At 50.6% G+C, this 21,735-nt stretch overlaps 1 protein-coding gene across 3 annotated transcripts; it reads left to right on the plus strand.

Annotated features, from left to right (window-relative positions):
* Positions 1–341: 341 nt before the first annotated feature.
* Positions 342–18,276, plus strand: adcy3a (adenylate cyclase 3a). 3 transcript variants are annotated; one of them, XM_047042297.1, is made up of 20 exons: positions 342–2,711; positions 5,509–5,658; positions 7,695–7,825; positions 8,061–8,172; positions 8,295–8,422; positions 8,699–8,857; positions 9,039–9,204; positions 9,399–9,518; positions 9,936–10,078; positions 10,255–10,416; positions 10,552–10,639; positions 11,778–11,894; positions 12,055–12,314; positions 12,393–12,474; positions 13,181–13,339; positions 14,148–14,294; positions 14,408–14,521; positions 15,865–15,991; positions 16,140–16,264; positions 18,021–18,276. In XM_047042297.1, the coding sequence occupies exons 1-20, from the start codon at positions 2,037–2,039 to the stop codon at positions 18,201–18,203; spliced, it is 3,348 nt and encodes a 1,115-aa protein (XP_046898253.1). In that variant the 5' UTR covers positions 342–2,036; the 3' UTR covers positions 18,204–18,276. The 3 variants fall into 3 exon arrangements, with proteins under 3 accessions (XP_046898253.1, XP_046898269.1, XP_046898261.1); XM_047042313.1 differs by having other exon boundaries at positions 10,255–10,317; XM_047042305.1 differs by having other exon boundaries at positions 9,402–9,518.
* The last annotated feature ends 3,459 nt before the right edge of the window (positions 18,277–21,735 follow it).

Consider the following 21,735-nt stretch of genomic DNA (forward strand, 5'->3'; position numbering starts at 1 on the left):
TATCTGTCTGTCTCTCTCTCTCTGTCTCTCTCTTTCATTTTATGAGCCAGATAAAGTCTGATATTGATGGCTGATAAAGGCTGCCCTTGCCCATGGCAATTCAGATCAATATTTGAACAAGTCTATAAATATGTTTTAATACTTTCATACAATTTGATATGACTTGATATGACGAAAAGTCATTCTTACGCCAACATTTTACTCAGCATAATAAAAAAATGCAAGCAACTTTGCAAAATGTCTATCTCTGATCTCAAAGTTTGTCCCTTCTTTTGGTGACAGAAAGCTCTCGGTTGTGCATGGGGGCGGGCTTAACGGGGGGAGAAAGTGTCATAGTAGCCAGTAAGAGAGCAGTGTTGTTCCGCGTTTTCTACGGAAGGCTGTTGAAGATCAAGGCAGTATTCGGCGTTACAGCCACTACATTTGTCGATGAGGCTTGTACAGGGTTTTATATGATACCAAGATGCCAGCCGGGTGCTGATTTCATGATCGAAAGAGACATTAATCCCCACTGAGATGACAGCAATCTAAAGGGGACCTAAAGTGTCCATTTTTTCATGGCTCGGTAAGCGGATGCAACAATATGCGGATGATTTTCACAGCATCTGGCACTAACCCTCGGCTCAGAGTCGTTAGAGAGGAGGCTCACAGATCCCAAACATCTTGTCATCGGCAGATGACAGACTGAAAGATCACGTTTTTTTGGCTATTTTTGTCAGTCATGTGTGAAATTAACAACATGTGTGAAATGGAGCCTTTTTCGCCAGTCGATCGGTTTCGGTGAATATACCAAACCAAGCCTTCATATTCATCTTAAACTGAAATGTAGCAAAACCGATTTCACACCGAGGCCTATGTTTAAATTGACTCTTCTTATCGTTAGGCTATGCCAAGAATTTAAAATAGTCTTTACACTCATACTCGGGGCAAGAACACAGCAGTCTTGTGCAATTTAAATGGAGGATTCCCTTTCGATGTTTTTTGTGTTATTTTAGAAATACATTTTCTTGTTCAGTAGAGTGTTGTTTAGAGCGCAACATGTAGCCTGTTTCCTGGACGCGCTCTATGAAATGAGCAGCACTCCAGCATAGAGCTCCGGGGATATTATCCTCTTAAAGCACATACGCTATCTACTCAAGGGACACATTTGTAATGAACTACATGCCGTCTTTTCATATGGACAGTCAAGGCCCAGCCTAGGCTACATGTCAGCATTCGTTTTTTCCTTTTCCGCTGGTCATCAAGAAGTTGCACTTCTGCGACTGGAGCGGCGTGAGAGATTGTAGCCTACTATATCTAGTCTTGAAGGTTGGATGGAAGGGGCTTTGCCAACTACCGTGCCCCTTCTGCATTCCACCTTCCCGGTGTTTTTCTTATGCTACTTTTCGCCATGGAAACCCCACGTGAACGATGGCGCCGACTGCAGTGGACCGAGAACGGAGATAGGAAATAAACACCAAGGCTTTTTTTAAAGGAAACAAGGACATTCATGTGGCACCGTGAGCTCAATTCAGGGACTATATTGGCATTACGGCCCTTATACCTGGACTGGTGCTTCTGAAGGAACCGCATCAGCCGCCATTTGTACCCTGAGTACTTGATAGACACATTTGTACCCTGAGTACTTGATAGACACATTTGTACCCTGAGTACTTGATAGACACATTTGTACCCTGAGTACTTGATAGACACATTTGTACCCTGAGTACTTGATAGACACTGTGAAGGGAGGTGTTAGGGTTAGAGGTGTGTGGAAGCTTGTGTGTGTTCCGTTCCTCCGGAAGAGGCCTCGCCATGGCCCAGAACCAAAATGACCAGTCACACAAAACCAGCATGTAGGAGTGACTGGTCCTCACACAACAGGGCCTGACTGTCAGCACGTTTACAGTTTGGGTGAGGTTAGGGTGAGCCTCTGACCAATCGACAGAACAGGGGGATGTTACAAAACAGGCTCTGAAGGTGATTTTGCTCCTCCATCGTAAAGGTCACCCTAAACAGAGTTGTTGTTGTTTACAAGCCCCTGGTTTGTGTTCACCATGCCTCGCAACCGGGCCTTCTCAGAGCCGGAGTACTCAGCAGAGTACTCTGCCGACTGCTCGGTGACACTGCCGTCCGACCCGGGCCAGGCGGTGGGCCGGACGCACGAGGTAACGGTCCGCAGCTCTGGCTGCTGCCTCTGCCTGCCCCGTTTTATGCGCCTCACCTTTGCCCCTGAGTCTCTGGAGAACCTGTACCAGACATACTTCCGGCGTCAGCGCCACGAGACCCTGCTGGTGCTGGTGGTGTTTGCCGCGCTCTTCGACTGCTACATCATCGTGATGTGTGCTGTGGTGTACACCGGTGACAAGATGGCGTCAGTGGCGGTGGCGTCAGTGGGGCTGGCGTCCGACATCCTGCTCTACGTGCTGTGTCGCTTTGGCCTGCTGCCCGGCCGGGTGACGCGCAGGGTGGTGCCCTATGCCCTGTGGGTGCTGATTGCTGCGCAGGTGTTTTGCTACCTGGGACTGAACTACGGCCGCTGCCACCAGGCCAGCGACACGGTGGGCTGGCAGGCCTTCTTCAGCTTCTCCTGCTTCCTCACGCTGCCACTCAGACTCACACCCATCGTGCTGATCACTGCCGTGACCTGCAGCATTCACACCCTGGTACTGGGGGTCACCATCGCACAGCAGCAGCAGGATCACATCCAAGCGGGGGCGCTGGGGAGACAGGTGAGGAGGCGGAGAGGGGAGGCAGTGGAGGCATATGGTGAAAAGGGGGGAGACGGGAGACAGGTTAGGAGGGGAGACAGGTGAGGAGGGAAGAGATGGGGGAGACAAGTGAGGAAGGGAGACAGGTGGGGAGGGGAGACAGGTGAGGAGGGGAGACGGTGGAGACATATGACGAGGGGAGACAGGTGAGGAGGGGAGACAGGTGAGGAGGAGGGAGACGGGGGAGACAGGTGGGGAGGGGAGACAGGTGGGGAGGGGAGACGGGTGAGGAGGGGGAGGGAGACAGGTGAGGAGGGGAGACAGATGGGGATGGGGAGGGGAGACAGGTGGAGAGGGGAGACAGGTGGGGAGGCAGGAGATGGGGGAGACAGGTGGGGAGGGGACACAGGAGACGGTGGAGACATATGACGAGGGAAGACAGGTTGGGAGGGGGGAGACGGGGGAGACAGGTGGGGAGGGGAGACAGGAGAGGACGAGGAGGGGAGACAAATAAGGAGGGGGGAGAGACGGGGGAGACAGGTGGGAAGAGGAGATGGGGGAGTAGTTCCTGGTGATTTAGGGTTAGGGTTAGTTACTCACCTGGTGAGTTAGGGTTAGTTACTCACCTGGTGAGTTAGGCTTAGGGTTAGTTACTCACCTGGTGAGTTAGGGTTAGGGTTAGTTACTCACCTGGTGAATTAGGGTTAGTTACTCACCTGGTGAGTTAGGCTTAGGGTTAGTTACTCACCTGGTGAGTTAGGGTTAGTTACTCACCTGGTGAGTTAGGGTTAGGGTTAGTTACTCACCTGGTGAGTTAGGGTTAGGGTTAGTTACTCACCTGGTGGGTTAGGGTTAGTTACTCACCTGGTGAGTTAGGGTTAGGGTTAGTTACTCACCTGGGAAGTTAGGGTTAGGGTTAGTTACTCACCTGGTGAGTTAGGGTTGGGGTTAGTTACCTACCTGGTGAGTTAGGGTTAGTTACTCACCTGGTGAGTTAGGGTTAGTTACTCACCTGGTGAGTTAGGGTTAGTTACTCACCTGGTGAGTTAGGGTTAGGGTTAGTTACTCACCTGGTGAGTTACACCTATGGGAGCCAGAGGTGCAGCATGCTAGCTCTTCCTTGTTTACTGCTTTAGAGGAAGTAAATCACATGACCGTTCATTAACATGTCATAACTAGCCATCCAGGAAGTGTGGGCTGATTCCCCAGAGCAGCTGTGCTGATCACATGGAGGTGTGGCTGAGCACGTGCTCTGCCCCTGCTGCAGTCTCCGCCATGAAACGACCATATTGATCCTTCTGCTGCATGTCTGAATTTATGAAACAGCAGAGTGGAAAACAGAGCAACGGTTTGAAGTGTCCTGACCCAGACAGGCCTCTTAGATATTGCCAGAGTTATTGCTCTCTACCTCCCTGTCCTCTGTTCTCCATGTTCTCTTGTTTCTCTATCATATTGGCACATTATCGTCTGACCAGCACACTATAGCTGCCAGGCAAGGGGACACTAGCTGCTAGGCCAGGACACTATAGCTGCCAGGCCAGGACACTATAGCTGCTAGGCCAGGACACTATAGCTGCCAGGCCAGGACACTATAGCTGCCAGGCCAGGGGACACTATAGCTGCTAGGCCAGGACACTATAGCTGCCAGGCCAGGACACTATAGCTGCTAGGCCAGGACACTATAGCTGCTAGGCCAGGACACTATAGCTGCCAGGCCAGGACACTATAGCTGCCAGGCCAGGGGACACTATAGCTGCCAGGCCAGGACACTATAGCTGCCAGGCTAGGACACTATAGCTGCCAGGCCAGGACACGCTAGCTGCCAGGCCAGGACACTATAGCTGCTAGGCCAGGACACTATAGCTGCCAGGCCAGGACACTATAGCTGCTAGGCCAGGACACTATAGCTGCTAGGCAAGGACACTATAGCTGCTAGGCCAGGGGACACTATAGCTGCCAGGCCAGGACACTATAGCTGCTAGGCCAGGGGACACTATAGCTGCCAGGCCAGGACACTATAGCTGCTAGGCCAGGACACTATAGCTGCTAGGCCAGGACACTATAGCTGCCAGGCCAGGGGACACTATAGCTGCCAGGCCAGGGGACACTATAGCTGCTAGGCCAGGGGACACTATAGCTGCCAGGCCAGGACACTATAGCTGCCAGGCCAGGGGACACTATAGCTGCTAGGCCAGGACACTATAGCTGCCAGGCCAGGACACTATAGCTGCCAGGCCAGGGGACACTATAGCTGCTAGGCCAGGGGACACTATAGCTGCTAGGCCAGGACACTATAGCTGCCAGGCCAGGACACTATAGCTGCTAGGCCAGGACACTATAGCTGCCAGGCCAGGACACTATAGCTGCCAGGCCAGGGGACACTATAGCTGCCAGGCCAGGACACTATAGCTGCCAGGCTAGGACACTATAGATGCTAGGCCAGGGGACATTATAGCTACCAGGCCAGGACACTATAGCTGCCAGGCCAGGGGACACTATAGCTGCTAGGCCAGGACACTATAGCTGCCAGGCCAGGACACTATAGCTGCCAGGCCAGGACACTATAGCTGCCAGGCCAGGACACTATAGCTGCCAGGCCAGGGGACACTATAGCTGCCACTATAGCTACTCTAGCTTTGACCGGGACGATCAGGAAAGTTCAGACCACAGTACCCTGCCTCAGCCCCCGCATTACATGAGTGTGTGTGTATGTATGTGTGTGTGGGTGAGTGTGTACGTGTGTATACATGTGTGTGTGTACATGTGTGTGTGTACGTGTGTGTGTACGTGTTTATATGTGTGTGTGTGTTCTGAGCAGCTCCTGGCTAACCTGGTGATCTACATGTGCTCCATCACTGTGGGAGTCATGTCTTACTACATGGCCGACCGCAAGCACCGCAAGGCCTTCCTGGAGGCGCGCCAGTCCCTGGAAGTAAAGCTCAACCTGGAGGAGCAGAGCCAGCAGCAGGTGAGAGACGGAGGGGGGGGGGGGGGGGGGTTGGGGACAGGGATGGAGGGGGGGAGGGTGGAGGGAGGAAAGGAAGGAAGGAGGAAAGGGTGGAGGGAGGGAAAGGAGGGAAGGGTGGAGGGAGGGAAGGAAGGTTGGGGGGACTGACTGAGACAGAGGAAGTACTGGAAGGTCATAATGCGGCTGGTAAAGAGAGAGGAGAAGAAAGGCATAGGCAGCAGTGTGTGTATGTGGTAGTCAGGTATACATACCAACAGTCACATGTGGACAGTTTATGTATGCCTTGTGCATGCACAAGTGTGTGTGTGTGTTTGTGGTATCACTCCCTCTGCAGTCTCTCCTGTGGCAAGGGGGTTTGTAGAGAGAGAAAGGGGGAGAGAGACAGAGAGAGACAGAGAGAGAGAGAGACAAAGAGAGAGAGAGCCAGAGAGAGACAGAGAGAAAGAATGACAGGGAGAGAGACAGAGAGAGAGAAAGACAGAGAGAGACACACACACACACACACAGAGGTAGAGAGACACACACAGACAGACAGAGAGAGAGGTAGAGAGAGAGACACAGAGAGAGAGGAGAGAGAGACACACACACACAGAGAGAGAGAGAGGCAGAGAGACAGAGAGAGAGAGAGGCAGAGAGAGAGGAGAGAGAGACACACACTCACAGAGAGAGGCAGAGAGACACACAGAGAGAGAGAGAGGTAGAGAGAGACAGAGAGAAAGGGAGAGAGAGGTAGAGAGTCTGATAAGACCATGAGGGGAGGAAGTCCCAGAATACTAATGGAGAAGCAGAGGCTTCTGGGAGAAGAGGGCACCTGGCCAATCAAGAAGCCTCCGGTCGCTGCAGGTTACCATGGTGACCAATCTCCTGAGACGATGTCAGCTGTAATCACAGTGCTGACTCGCTCATCCAGTTTTCTCTGTCATTCTCTCTCTGCCTCTCTCTCTCATTCTCTGTCTCTCATTCTCCTTCTCTCTCTTCAGTTCAGTTCAAAGGGCTTTATTGGCATGAAAACAGCAATTGTTCATATTGCCAAAGCAACGGTAGAATTAGACAAATATTCATCAATGTAAATTAAGGCCTTATATATACTTGTATTTCATACACTTACATACAGAGAGACACACACGGTAAATAAACACATACATACATGTAGCTACACCACACAGGTGTACAACTTGTATCCATGTTATTATTATTCAAGTTGGTATATTATCAATGTTGCCAAATAATCGGTAGAAATAAATACATAAATAAGTAAATAAATACACACACACACATATATATATATATACACATACACACGTGTACATACACCCACACGTATACAGTATATACACATGTATCTACCCATAAATTCACATACATACGCACATACACAAGGTTATATAATGATAATAATAATAGTAATAATCAAATGATCGATTAGAATTTTTTTTAATTACAGTAAAATTTTTACAAAATATGAAAACAAAAATGAAAACATGTTATGTTTGACACATTATACATTGTTCTCATTGTGGCTGTCTCGAAGGCCATGACAGGCTGATACATACTTTGCTCCTAAAATACAGCAGTTAGGTTTTTCTCCTCTCTCATTCTCCCTCTCTTCTCTTTCTTTCTCATTGTCTATTTCTCTCTCTCTCACTGTTGTGTTTAACCTCTTCTCACTGGGAGTGTGTGTGAAGGGGATACACAGTCATGTGTCTTCATCAGCATGCGTCAGAGTGTATGTGTACGTGTATCTGTGTATGTGGTGTGTATGTGGTGTGTATGTGGTGTGTATGTGGTGTGTATGTGGTGTGTGTAGTGTGTGTTGTGTGTGTGTATGTTGTGTGTGTATGTGGTGTGTGTATGTGGTTTGTGTGTATTTAAGCCTTTGTTTGCTTGACACATTCAAGTTTATATTGCTGGTGTTTGATCACTTAGATTCAGGCTCTGTAGCTAGGCCTGGGTGGAGGCATAGTGCAAACATCTGTTTTGATTGTGTGTGTCGTTTTAAGTCTGGATCCATTCATCCTACTCCCCCCTCCCCCCAGGAGCGCCTGCTGTTGTCCATCCTGCCCAAGCACATCGCAGACGAGATGCTGCAGGACATGAAGAAGGAGGCCAGTCAGAAAGAGATGCAGCAGTTCAACACCATGTACATGTACCGCCACCAGAACGTCAGGTAGTGGGGGGCACCCGGTGGGGGGCACCCGGTGGGGGGCACCCGGTGGGGGTAACCAGGTGGGGGGCACCAGGTGGGGGGCACCCGGTGGGGGGCACCCGGTGGGGGGCACCCGGTGGAGCATGAGGAGGAGGGGCAGGAGGAGCATCCTGGCTAACATGTGTCCTCTCCTCAGCATCCTGGCTAACATGTGTCCTCTCCTCAGCATCCTGGCTAACATGTGTCCTCTCCTCAGCATCCTGTTTGCTGACATCGTGGGCTTCACCCAGCTCTCCTCCTCCTGCAGCGCCCAGGAGCTGGTTAAGCTACTCAACGAGCTGTTTGCTCGCTTCGACAAGCTGGCCGCCGTGAGTCTCACACACACACACACAAACACAAACACACACTCACACACACAAACACTCACACACTGACATACAGTACATGTGTGTGTGTGTGTGTGTGTGTGTGTGTGTGTGTGTGTGTGTAGAAACACCACCAACTGAGGATCAAGATCCTGGGAGACTGTTACTACTGCATCTGTGGCCTGCCTGATTACCGTGACGACCACGCCGCCTGCTCCATCCTGATGGGACTGGCCATGGTGGACGCCATCTCGTAAGAGAGGCGGGAGGGGGACGAGGAGGGAGGAGGAGGGAGGTAGTGTTGTGTTGTGTGACAGGTGTTAGGAGGAGCGGGGAGGTAGTGTTGTGTGGTGTGACAGGTCTTAGGAGGAGGGAGGTAGTGTTGTGTGGTGTGACAGGTCTTAGGAGGAGGGAGGTAGTGTTGTGTGGTGTGACAGGTCTTAGGAGGAGGGAGGTAGTGTTGTGTGGTGTGACAGGTCTTAGGAGGAGGGAGGTAGTGTTGTGTGGTGTGACAGGTGTGTGTCCCCAGGTATGTGCGTGAGAAGACCCAGACACAGGTGGACATGCGCGTGGGGGTCCACAGCGGCACCGTGCTGGGGGGTGTGCTGGGGCAGAAGAGGTGGCAGTACGACGTCTGGTCCACCGACGTCACCGTTGCCAACAAGATGGAGGCTGGAGGGGTTCCAGGGTGAGACATTGCCGACCAGCCACCACCCCTGAAGACCAGGGTTAGCTAGCCTAGTTAGCTAGCCTAGGTAGCTAGCCTAGTTAGCTAGCCTAGTTAGCTAGCCTAGTTAGCTAGCCTAGTTAGTTCCTGGAAAGAGATGGCAGGTTTAACATCCAGATCTCCCCGCCTCTCTTCCCCCCAGGCGGGTGCACATCTCGGAGAGCACCATGCAGTGTCTGCAGGGGGAGTTTGAGGTGGAGCCGGGGGATGGGGGGGAGAGGTGTGACTACCTGAAGGAGCGAGGAATCCAGACCTACCTGGTGGTCGTCCCCAAGGACCCCATGGGGCGGAATGCTATCAACGGAGTGGTGAGAAGAGCACACACACTCTCTCACACACACACACACACACACACACACACACACACACACACACACACACATATACAAAACATACACACACACACACACACACATATATACAAAACATACACACACTCACACACACACATACTCACACACCTGATGTATGACCTCACAGCTCCTGTCCCTCCTCCTATCAGAAGCTGTCTGTGACCTCATCCAATGGGAACTCTCCGTTGCTGATCAACACCAGGGAGTGTAACGGGAGTGTGAACACAGCCTGCACCACACCTGAGGAACCAGAGGACCTGGACACACGGGTACACACACACACACACCCTCATATACTCACACACACTCGCATGCACACTTACACACACGCACGCACACACACACACACACACACAGTGTTCAGTACACCTGTGGCATTGTCAAATACTGCTTTCTACACCTGTGCCATACCCACTTTTTCTCTGTCCCTCCGCTCCCGTTTTCTGTCTCTCTGTGTCTCTCTCTCTCCCTCCCTTTCTCTGTCTCTCTCTGTCTCTCTCTCCCTCTCCTCCCTTTCTCTGTCTCTCTCTGTTTCTCTCTCGTCCACCCTCTCTTCCTCCCCCAACCTTCTCCCTCCCTCCCTCCCTCCCTCCCTCCCTCCCTCCCTCCCTCCCTCCCTCCCTCCCTCCCTCCCTCCCTCCCTCCCTCCCTCCCTCCCTCCTTTCCTCACCTTCCCGCACCCCCAGGTGGTGAACCCGTCCTTCCCTAACCCCCGGCGGAGGCTAAGGCTGAGGGACCTTGCGGAGCGCGTCATCGATGCCCAGGAGAACGAGCAGGAGCTCAACAAGCTGCTCAACGAGGCTCTGCTGGAGAGAGAAACCATCCAGGCGTGAGTGTGTGTGTGCGTGTGTGTCTGAGTGTATGTGTGAGTGTGTGAGTCTCATTAGAGGACCAGCAACATATTTCCCCTTTTCTCTCTTTTTCAATCCTTTATCCCTCTGTTCCTTTCTTTTTCCCTCTCTCCCTCTGTTCCTCTCTTTCTCCCTCCCCCCCTCCCTCCGTCAGTCTGAAGGGGAGACACACCAACCCTCTGTCGCTGCGCTTCGTGGACCCAGAGCTGGAGACCAGGTATTCTGTGGAGAAGGAGAAACAGAGCGGCGCTGCCTTCAGCTGCTCCTGTGTGGTGCTGCTCTTCACTGCAGCCATGGAGGCTCTCATAGACCCACAGTGAGCTGCTCTCTCTCTCTGCCTCACTCTCTCTCCTCTCTGTCTCTCCATTTCTGTCTCTCCCTCTCTGTCTCCTTCCCTCTCTCTTTCCCTGCACATGTTCCATTCTCACCTCTCTCTTCTGTCTCCTGATAGGTTGATAGCCAACTATCTCACCCTGGCAGTGGGAGAGATCCTGCTGCTCATCCTCACCATCTGCTCCCTGGCGGCCATCTTCCCTCGGGTGAGAGGTCTCCCCCCTCTGTCCCCTTTCTTGTCTCCGCCTCTCTTCCATCCATTTCCTCTCCCTCCTCCTCTTCCTTAAGAACAACCAATCAGAGAGCAGAAGTCAGCCAGTCGTCTATTGACAAAGAAATATGACCTGAAATGCACATCACAGTCGGGGTCTGTTGAATTCTGCTTAGGCAGCTTACGGCAACACCATCAAACAGCTGTGGAACAACCATGTTGTGCCGTGTGCAGCAGAATGGAAGTGTAACGTGCCTTAGTGTCAGTGTCATGTGGTGTTGATGAAGGGCTTGGTACCCTGAAACACCAGAGCCCAGGCACTTCATGGAAATGTTAAATGTATTGACAACAGCAATGTATTGTAGTATTGATTGATGCAGCTGTTACGTGCAAGTATTGATTGATGCAGCCGTTATGTACAAGCTTTGATTGATGCAGCCGTTATGTACAAATATTGATCGGTACTGTGCCCTTAGCTTGTAATGCTCGCTATCTTTCTCATGCTTCAAGGCTTTTGAAGTCCATGAACATAATGGACGAACATACACGTCAGCACATTTCATTTACATATAGTCATTTAGCAGAGCGATCCAGAGCGACTTACAGTAAGTACAGGGACATCCCCCCCCCAAGGCAAGTAGGGTGAAGTGCCTTTCCCAAGGACACAACGTCATTTGGCTCGAACTTGCAACCTTCAGATTACTAGCCAGATTCCCTAACCGCTCAGCCACCTGACTCTCTGAAGGGCCTACTGCAATAGCACATATAAAAACTCTCTCTCACTCTGTCTCCCTCTCTCTCTCCCTCTCTCTCTCTCTCTCTCTCTCTCTCTCTCTCTCTCTCTCTCTCTCTCTCTCTCTCTCTCTCTCTCTCTCTCTCTCTCTCTCTCTGTCTCTCTCTCTCTGTCTCTCTCTCTGTCCTTCTGTCTCTCTCCCTCTATCTCTCTCCCTCTGTCTCTCCCTCTCCATCTCTGTCTCTCCCTCTATCTCTCCCTCTCCATCTTTCTCTCTCCCTCTCTGTCTCTCCCTCGCTGGCTACCCCATTGTGGTGTTATTAAGAAGGATTGTTGGTTTTGAGGTGAATGAGGCTGTTGTTTACCTCAGGATGTTTACACCTGATGTTGTTTACCTCAGGTGTTCCCTAAGAAACTGGTGTGTTTCTCCACCTGGATGGACCACACACGCTGGGCCAGGAATACCTGGGCCATGGCCGCCATCTTCATTCTCACCATGGCCGACATTGTGGACATGGTGAGAAGCTCAGTCAGGCTAGTCCTATTACCATAGTGGGGTGGTGGTAAATGTGTTATGTTCGTCACTAAATATGTTAGTGATGTCTCTGCTTTTCTGAGTCATCCCTCCCTTCCTTCTCCCTCTTGTCGCTCCCTGTCTTTCCTCCCCTCCCCCACAGCTGAGCTGTGTATCTCCCGGGAACGCCACCGTCTCTTCGGCGGCCATCTTGTCAGGTGCGGAGGGTTGCGTTCAGAACCCAAAATACTACAGCTACATGTCTGTGCTGGCACTCATGGCGACCACCATGCTGGTCCAGGTCAGTCACATGGTCAAGCTCACACTCATGCTCCTCATCACCGTGACTACTGGCATCGTCAACATCTACAGCTGGAGGGACATCTTCGACCGCTACGACATGGCCCGTTTTCAGGACTACCGGTGAGTGTATTATGATGGGATGGCAGTGCTGGTGCAGGTGTGGTTTACCCCCCCTCAGACGAGCCTGTGTTCTGCCAGGTCGGGGCAGGTGCCCTCCAGGTACTCCACCACCTCCATGATCCTCGTCATGATGGCCAGCCTCTACTACTTCTCTCGCCACGTAAGTCGTCATCAGGGTGGGTCCTCATCAGGGTGGGTCCTCATCAGGGTGGGTCCTCATCAGGGTGGGTCCTCATCAGGGTGGGTCCTCATCAGGGTTGGTCCTCAGCAGGGTGGGTCCTCAGCAGGGTTGGTCCTCAGCAGGGTGGGTCCTCATCAGGGTGGGTCCTCATCAGGGTGAGTCCTCATCAGGGTGAGTCCTCATCAGGGTGGGTCCTCAGCAGGGTGGGTCCTCAGCAGGGTGAGTCCTCATCAGGGTGAGTCCTCATCAGGGTGGGTCCTCATCAGGGTGGGTCCTCAGCAGGGTGGGTCCTCATCAGGGTGAGTCCTCATCAGGGTGAGTCCTCAGCAGGGTGGGTCCTCAGCAGGGTGGGTCCTCATCAGGGTGGGTCCTCATCAGGGTGGGTCCTCATCAGGGTGGGTCCTCATCAGGGTGGGTCCTCATCAGGGTGAGTCCTCATCAGGGTGAGTCCTCATCAGGGTGGGTCCTCATCAGGGTGAGTCCTCAGCAGGGTGAGTCCTCAGCAGGGTGGGTCCTCATCAGGGTGAGTCCTCAGCAGGGTGGGTCCTCATCAGGGTGGGTCCTCAGCAGGGTGGGTCCTCATCAGGGTGGGTCCTCATCAGGGTGGGTCCTCATCAGGGTGGGTCCTCAGCAAGGTGGGTCTGTGTACGAGCTCACTGTGCTTCTGGCATTTTTCCCCCCTCAGGTGGAGAAGCTGGCTCGCACGCTGTTCCTGTGGAAGATCGAGGTCCATGAGCAGAAGGAGAAGGTGTATGAGATGCGGCGCTGGAACGAGGCTCTGGTCACCAACATGCTGCCGGAACACGTGGCCAAACACTTCCTTGGTTCCAAGAAGAGGGACGAGGTGGGTGGGGCTCTTCTCTCTCTGTATACACTATCATCTCTCTCTGTATACACTATCATCTCTCTCTGTATACACTGTATCTCCTCTCTCTGTATACACTATCATCTCTCTCTGTATACACTGTATCTCCTCTCTCTGTATACACTGTATCTCCTCTCTCTGTATACACTATCTCCTCTCTCTGTACACACTATATTCTCTCTCTATATATACTATCTCCTCTCTCTGGATACACTATCTCTACTCTCTGTATACACTACCTAACTCTACTCTATGTATACAGTAGTTAACTCTACTCTCTATATGTATAAACTCTACGCCCTATATATAAACGATCTAACTCTACTCTTTATAAATAAACTATCTTCTCTGTATACACTACCTATCTCCTCTCTCTGTATACACTATCTAACTCTACTCTCTTTACAGACCCTCTAACTAAGATGTGGACATGCAGGGGGAGGGATGAGGGATGTGGACATGCAGGGGGAGGGATGAGGAGATGCAGGGGAAGGGATGAGGACATGCAGGGGGAGGGATGAGGACATTCAGGGGGAGGGTTGAGAGATAGGAAAGAATGAGGGAGGTTACTGGAGCTCTGAGCTGTAAGATCTTATATTTATTTCAACAAAACAGAAACAAAGAAATTGACTGAACGTGATATTTATAAGAATAATAATCATGTATTCATTGAGATTGCAGTGTAGAGAGGAGGGATTTACACCCTGCAACCCTTGATCTGAAGTCAGATACTCTAAGCTGAACCCCCCCAGCACTCTCCTCACTCCCCTCCTAATGACCCCTCCAGGAGCTGTACAGCCAGTCGTACGACGAGATCGGGGTGATGTTTGCCTCCATCCCCAACTTCTCAGACTTCTACACGGAGGAGAGCATCAACAACGGGGGCATTGAGTGCCTCCGCTTCCTCAATGAGATCATCTCCGACTTTGACAGCGTAAGCAGTGATGTTGTCGTCCCTAGAGAGACAGGAGCTTCGCTCTAACAGGAACAGGAAGTGATTTGTAATGTTTTTAACTAAGACGTGACCTTTAACCTCGGTCCCCGCAGCTCCTGGACGAGTCTCAGTTCCGTTGCATCACCAAGATCAAGACCATCGGCAGCACCTACATGGCTGCCTCCGGCGTCACCCCAGACGCCAGCTATGGATACGCGGGTCTGAAGGTACAGGATACGTCCTGGAATACTGCCGCTCATGTCTTTATTCATGATTTGCGTGTGTGAGATAATTAATATGTTTTCAACCGCAACAGGTTGAACAGTGTTTCAGACAAGACAAATGTACATGATCTTATAAATCAAGTTAGAGATAATGCCCGATGAGGTGTACAATATCATCCAATAATGGACGATGCGGTGGCGTGAACCGTCCGATGCGCAGCGGATGATATTGTATACCTCGAAGGGCATTATCCCGCTTGTACCATGGTCACTTGCCAACGATTTGCGTTTATTCAAAGGCGGCGTTTAATTAGTAAGATACATTTTGTGAATTGTAGCTACAGTGCGGCCATAGACAAACTAAGAATAGACAAGGAGGTCAAACAAAAAGCCTAGTGATGAAAGGCAAATTCGCAAAATCATCACTATTTTTTGGGGTGTGGCGTTTAATTGAGGGTGGCGTTTTTACACAATGTTCATTTTTGGTGCAGCATTTATTAGAGGTTGGCATTTATTCAAAGAAGTAGTGTAGATTGACTAGCGAGTGGGATGTGAGATGAGCAGCTATGTGACACTGACACAGAAAATTCAGAATAGTAACATTTTTCAAATAGGTTAAAAGAAATATTGAAGTCACTCATTGTTGTAATTACATTTTAGCTTGTTAAACCCTTTCAAAATTGTAAATGGAGGCTTTGACTGTGTCCTGTTGTTCTGGTTACTTATTTCAGACACTTTGTACAGGCTCATACTATGTAGTCAGCGCAATAATTTAGAACGGTGAAAAGACTGAAAAGACTGAAGGTGAAAGTTTTGCTGGAACTACTTAGTTGGTGTCCATATATCACCTGATAATGGACACCCCTGCAGCCAATCACCCAGACCATGGTATAAATCAATGTTTACTAGTTTAAGCTTGCGCAGGTTCAGTGAGGACCAGCCAAAACTGTACTTTGATGATTAATACTCACCTCCTTGATGCTGACCACAACATACTGTAGATATCTGCCCTTCTAATGGTGTTCTGCTGTACTTTCTAGATATAAGTCTGTTTGGATCAAAGCGTGGGCTAAAAGAATGTAAACATGTCAAATCTAGGAGTTACTCACATGAGATGCCCAACTGATGAGGATGATCCCTTTATTTAGAACCGCATCTCAAACAATCAAAAGTATCCAGAGTTTCTAAACAGAACATCCACAGTTCTCCTTCAGGCTAGGCAGAGGTCATCTAGAGGTCATTGAGTGGGCGGGAAGGATGAGGACATGATTTAGAGGTTATAGTGGGATTGGTGATGATGATGGTGAAGACACAAGGGTGTTGAGTGCAGTTCCTGCTGTGACCAGAAGGAGGAGCTGTGTGAGCGCGAGCGCTGGCAGCACCTGGCTGACCTGGCAGACTTTGCCTTGGCCATGAAGATCACCCTGATGAACATCAACTACCAGTCCTTCAACAACTTCATGCTACGTATAGGTGAGGACTGAGCCGCAATGGGATTTGTGGTGTGTGACTGTGTGTGTGTGTGTGTGTGTATGTCTGTCTGTGTGTGTGTATGTGCGTGTGTCTGTGTGTGTGTTTGTGTATGTGAGTACAGTTTGATGTGTTTTGAACCCCCTGCCAGGTCTGAATAAGGGGGCGGTGCTGGCGGGTGTGATTGGAGCACGGAAGCCTCACTACGACATCTGGGGCAACACTGTGAACGTGGCGAGCAGGATGGAGTCTACTGGGGTGATGGGGAACATCCAGGTCAGGAGAGAAACTACTGCTGGCTTACAAACTGACGACTAGAAACATGGGACAGACACAGTGGAGTGGAGGAGAGGGAGACACAGGAGTGGAGTGGAGTGGAGGAGAGGGAGACACAGGAGAGGAGTGGAGGAGAGGGAGACTAAGGAGTGGAGTGGAGGAGAGGGAGACACAGGAGAGGAGTGGAGGAGAGGGAGACACAGGAGAGGAGTGGAGGAGAGGGAGACAGGAGTGGAGTGGAGGGAGACACAGGAGAGGAGTGGAGGGAGACACAGGAGAGGAGGAGAGGAGAGGGAGACACAGGAGAGGAGTGGAGGGAGACACAGGAGAGGAGTGGAGGAGAGGGAGACACAGGAGAGGAGTGGAGGAGAGGGAGACACAGGAGTGGAGTGGAGTGGAGGAGAGGGAGACACAGGAGAGGAGTGGAGAAGAGGGAGACACAGGAGTGGAGTGGAGGGAGACACAGGAGAGGAGTGGAGGGAGACACAGGAGAGGAGGAGAGGAGAGGGAGACACAGGAGAGGAGTGGAGGGAGACACAGGAGAGGAGTGGAGGGAGACACAGGAGAGGAGGAGAGGAGAGGGAGACACAGGAGAGGAGTGGAGGGAGACACAGGAGAGGAGTGGAGGGAGACACAGGAGAGGAGTGGAGGAGAGGGAGACACAGGAGAGGAGTGGAGGAGAGGGAGACACAGGAGAGGAGTGGAGGGAGACACAGGAGAGGAGTGGAGGAGAGGGAGACACAGGAGAGGAGTGGAGGGAGACACAGGAGAGGAGGAGAGGAGAGGGAGACACAGGAGTGGAGTGGAGTGGAGGAGAGGGAGACACAGGAGAAGAGTGGAGGAGAGGGAGACACAGGAGTGGAGTGGAGTGGAGGAGAGGGAGACACAGGAGAGGAGTGGAGGAGAGGGAGACACAGGAGTGGAGTGGAGGGAGACACAGGAGAGGAGTGGAGGGAGACACAGGAGAGGAGTGGAGGGAGACACAGGAGAGGAGTGGAGGAGAGGGAGACACAGGAGAGGAGTGGAGGAGAGGGAGACACAGGAGAGGAGTGGAGGAGAGGGAGACACAGGAGAGGAGTGGAGGGAGACACAGGAGAGGAGTGGAGGAGAGGGAGACACAGGAGAGGAGTGGAGGGAGACACAGGAGAGGAGGAGAGGGAGACACAGGAGAGGAGTGGAGGAGAGGGAGACACAGGAGAGGAGTGGAGGAGAGGGAGACACAGGAGAGGAGTGGAGGAGAGGGAGACACAGGAGAGGAGTGGAGGGAGACACAGGAGAGGAGGAGAGGGAGATACAGGAGTGGAGTGGAGGGAGACACAGGAGAGGAGTGGAGGGAGACACAGGAGAGGAGTGGAGGGAGACACAGGAGAGGAGTGGAGTGGAGGAGAGGGGGGTGTGCGGTGGTGTTGGTTGAGAAAGAAGCAAAGCTTGCAGAGAAGAACTCCTACATCATTACAATAACAACAGCATTAAGCCGATCTTGTCTGGTGACAGATCAGTCAGGGTTAGGGTTATAGGGTTAACCCTAACCACTCCACTCCTCTCCTGTGTCTACCTCCCCTCTCCTCCACTCCACTAAAGGGTTATAGGGTTAACCCCAACCCTGGTCCCCCAACATCAGAGAGAGGCTTCAATTGCATTAACCATCTGGGAGTACTGGTGTCAGAGAACCTGGCTCACACACAAACAACATATACACACACACACACAGTCACACATTATGAAGCACCAATACAGCTGTTTTTGCTACCCCCAGGTGGTGGAGGACTGCTACATCATCCTGAAGGGGTACGGCTTCCGCTTCGTGCGGCGGGGGCCGGTGTTTGTGAAGGGGAAGGGAGAGCTGCTCACCTACTTCCTGAAGGGGCGGGACAAACATGGCTCCTTCATCAACGGCTCCTCCGTCACCCTACCTCACCAGGTGGTGGACAACTCCTGATCTCTCACACACACACACACACACACTCCTGATCTCGCTCACACACACACACACACACACACACACACACACACTCCTGATCTCTCTCACACACACACACACACACACTCCTGATCTCTCACACACACACACACACACACACTCCTTATCCCCTCTCACATACACACCCTCTCACATACGCACGTGGCACATACTCCTGATCTGGCAGACTCACACAGGCGCACACGCCACACACACACTCCCACACACACACTCCCACACGCACACTCCTTATCTGCCTGGACACACACAGAACCATACATCTATACACACACACACAGATACACACAGAACCATACATCTATACACACACACAGATATGCACAGAACCATATATATATATATATACACACACAGATACACACAATCAGATAAACACTTATGTTTTACATGAAGTATTAATTGATGTTAAAGCATACCAACAGTCTTTTTGATCCACAAAGCATTGTGGGACAAAGGGAATGTTCTTTTTCTAAAAGTTATCCTTTATACTTTGCCTTTTCAACCCGACATTTAGAATCATATTAAAGAAAAGTTAAAATGCCACCGTAAACACACACTACTGTAAACACACTTCAAGATGTAACAAACTTTCAAATTCAGATGCTCACAATCGCCTTCCGAGAGAAACTATAGAGGGTGAAACGTTGTCATGCTGTCAACATAACACAATCAAACCAAACCTGTTCTGGCTTTTGGACTAAATGCCTGATTTTTAGTACCTTGTCCCATGTTACCAAACTGCATCTGAAGGCAGAACTGGGCTGTACCGGGATCATCTGCGCTGCCTGGAGGAAATGGATGAGACATGTTTTAGCCCTGCAAGGCCTGGCTGTCTGGCTCTGACCAGCAGGCCTCCACCCTCCCACCCACCCAGCGTCCACCCTCCCAGCATCCACCCTCCTAGCCTCCCACCTTACCCGCCTCCACCCTCCCACCTTACCCGCCTCCACCCTACCAGCTTCCGGTCATCCTGGGGTCAGTATTACTCCTCCCTGGATTCTGTTCAGCCCCCACCTCTACCCTCCAGCCTCCACCTCTACCCTCCAGCCCCCACCTCCACCCTCCAGACCCCACCTCCACCCTCCAGCCCCCACCTCTACCCTCTACCCTCCAGCCCCCACCTCTACCCTCCAGCCCCCACCTCTACCCTCCACCTCAACCCTCCAGCCCCCACCTCTACCCTCCAGCCCCAGCACCCCTCTCCACCTCTACCCTCCATCCTCCAGCCCCCACCTCTACCCTCCAGCCCCAGCACCCCCCTCCACCTCTACCCTCTAGCCCCCACCTCCACCTCGAACCCATGTTTGTATGAATGTACTCCATGGTAGACAGGATAGAAGGAGCAGAAGTGCTTTGATGGTGGTTTTCCACCAGTATCTTTCTTATACTGGATGAAAGTGCAATAGTTTATTCTTCTACAACACCCTGTCCAACACCCCTTGTGCAGTAACAACATTCCTGTCCCTTTAATTCATATTTTTATAAATAATGACTGTGTTTGTTTCAATTATATTTAAAGAGAGTGGATGGGGGAACTAACAGGTGTAAGTTGTACATACAGGTTAAGCGGTTAAAAGGTGTAATAATTTAATTTATTGCAGATGTCAGGGACACATTTCGTTTCTTACCCAGATGTGAAAGTGCCAATGCTGAAGGCATGACCGAGGTCATTGTGGCCAAAATGTGGGCCTTCGCTATTTCTATTTCTAAAGAATCTCAGGCTTGGAGAGTAAAAAGGCACTTTTAAATAGTCTGTAACTGTGGTGTTGAGTAATTGGTTACCCTTAATGTATTTTATTTCAAATACCTGTCATTTTAAAGTGAGTTGATTAATAAAAACAAATTACATTTTAAATTGTCTTTTTTATCCATGACTTTGAAATGTGTGAAATTCCACAGAAATTCTGTCCACAGACCTTTTGAATCAGTGGTTGTTAACCCTTTCATGCATGCATAATGACCACCTACCCAGGGGTGTCCAAACTTTTTTTAGTGGGGGCCAAATACAGAAAAATAAACAAAGGGCCGGGCCACACTAGAGGTGACATGTTGACGCATGAATATTGTGTGTATTTCTAACTCGCCTACAGTGTGAAGAACATTGGGTTAAAGTAACGTTTTTTTACCCCCTTAAATGTAAAAAAAAAACCACATTGCACTTAGTGGGAGCAGTGATGCTGTCCTCTGGATTGAAGGATGGCTGACATGAGAGAGAAAGGAGAAAGCTTGGTGGTTGAGACACGAAGGACTCCGCAGAGATGGCTATCAGTAATTCTAGTTCTCAGTCTGCTTTTGTTCTGATTTAATATAGAAAATGTTTGTTCACATGTGTGTTGAGCCGAACAGGCTCATCATTCTTTAGGCGTGGCGTCTCATCAGAGGAAATTTGGCATTATTCAAACTCTGATAAAATTCAGGTAGGGAAAGAAGCTGATGTTGACTCTTCAGATAATCATCACATTGCATTACAATCAGTTCTAACTGCTGACTCTCTTCCACTTCTTCTGCATCCACCAGGGAGGGGGTCGAGAACAGCTTGATTTGTTTTTCAATTACATGAAAATCTTGGAAACGCAGGTTGAACAACTGGCCCACGGACTGTCCCAATCCGGCCCGCGTGAGGTACATCAAAAATTTAAAATAAATAAATGTGTTGAGTGGTAGTAAATATGTAGTCCTGAAAGACTACAGTGATTAGGCGATTTACATATGTGCGCTTGCGCAACCTCACCGACAGGAGAGTTAACTTTTGGTTAGCCCTCGAAAATGAAAAACGAAAGGTGATACAGAATGTAGAGTTTGCTTTACAAGACATGGACTTCTAAGTATCTGTTTACTGAGGTGAAAGTCAAAGTTGTGTTCTTAGTTTGTGAAGAAGAGGTCGCTGTGTTGAAGGATTACAATTTGAATCGGCACTAAGGGACTAAAGAAAAAAAATAACGCGGACATAATAAGAACTTGACTGATTCAGTGGGCACGGGCCGCTGATTTGCTAGTTAAGCTACAGACCCTGATCATCACCTGTCAGCTGTCCTTTGCTAGCCTGGCTGCCAGCCCAACTTCTCCCCGCCCCCCCAAAAATTTGGTCGGGAAGTTGGGTCTGGAGGGTCTCGTATTGTAGCCTGGCTGCCAGCCCAACTTCTCCCCGCCCCCCAAAAAATTGGGTCGGGAAGTTGGGTCTGGAGGGTCTCGTATTGGGGACCAACTACAGAAAACCAGAATCTGGGCGAACCAATTAAATTGCCAGGGCGGGCTTTATACGATGATGGACAGATGATCAACAGTAACGTAATCACCCACGTCACAAAAGAGCGCTTATTGAATTCGTTTTGAACAAACATGGCTACCGCTGGAGATCTGGGATGTTATGATACTGCCATCGAGTCTGTTTTAGAAGACATCGACAGCGCATTAATTTTGAAAGAAGAACAGAGAGACGCAATCAAGGCATTTGTCAATGGAAAATATGTTTTTGCCGTCCTTCCTACGG

The sequence above is a fragment of the Hypomesus transpacificus genome, chromosome 2, assembly GCF_021917145.1.
Source record: "Hypomesus transpacificus isolate Combined female chromosome 2, fHypTra1, whole genome shotgun sequence".
NCBI classification, from domain to species: domain Eukaryota; kingdom Metazoa; phylum Chordata; class Actinopteri; order Osmeriformes; family Osmeridae; genus Hypomesus; species Hypomesus transpacificus.

Excerpts from the sequence above, each read along its gene's own strand:
- adcy3a (XM_047042297.1), top strand. The coding sequence starts at position 2,037 with ATGCCTCGCAACCGGGCCTTCTCAGAGCCGGAGTACTCAGCAGAGTAC. Across the intron at positions 9,519-9,935 it reads CAGAGGACCTGGACACACGG|GTGGTGAACCCGTCCTTCCC; the intron begins GTACACACACAC and ends CCGCACCCCCAG. Across the intron at positions 12,475-13,180 it reads TCTACTACTTCTCTCGCCAC|GTGGAGAAGCTGGCTCGCAC; the intron begins GTAAGTCGTCAT and ends TTCCCCCCTCAG.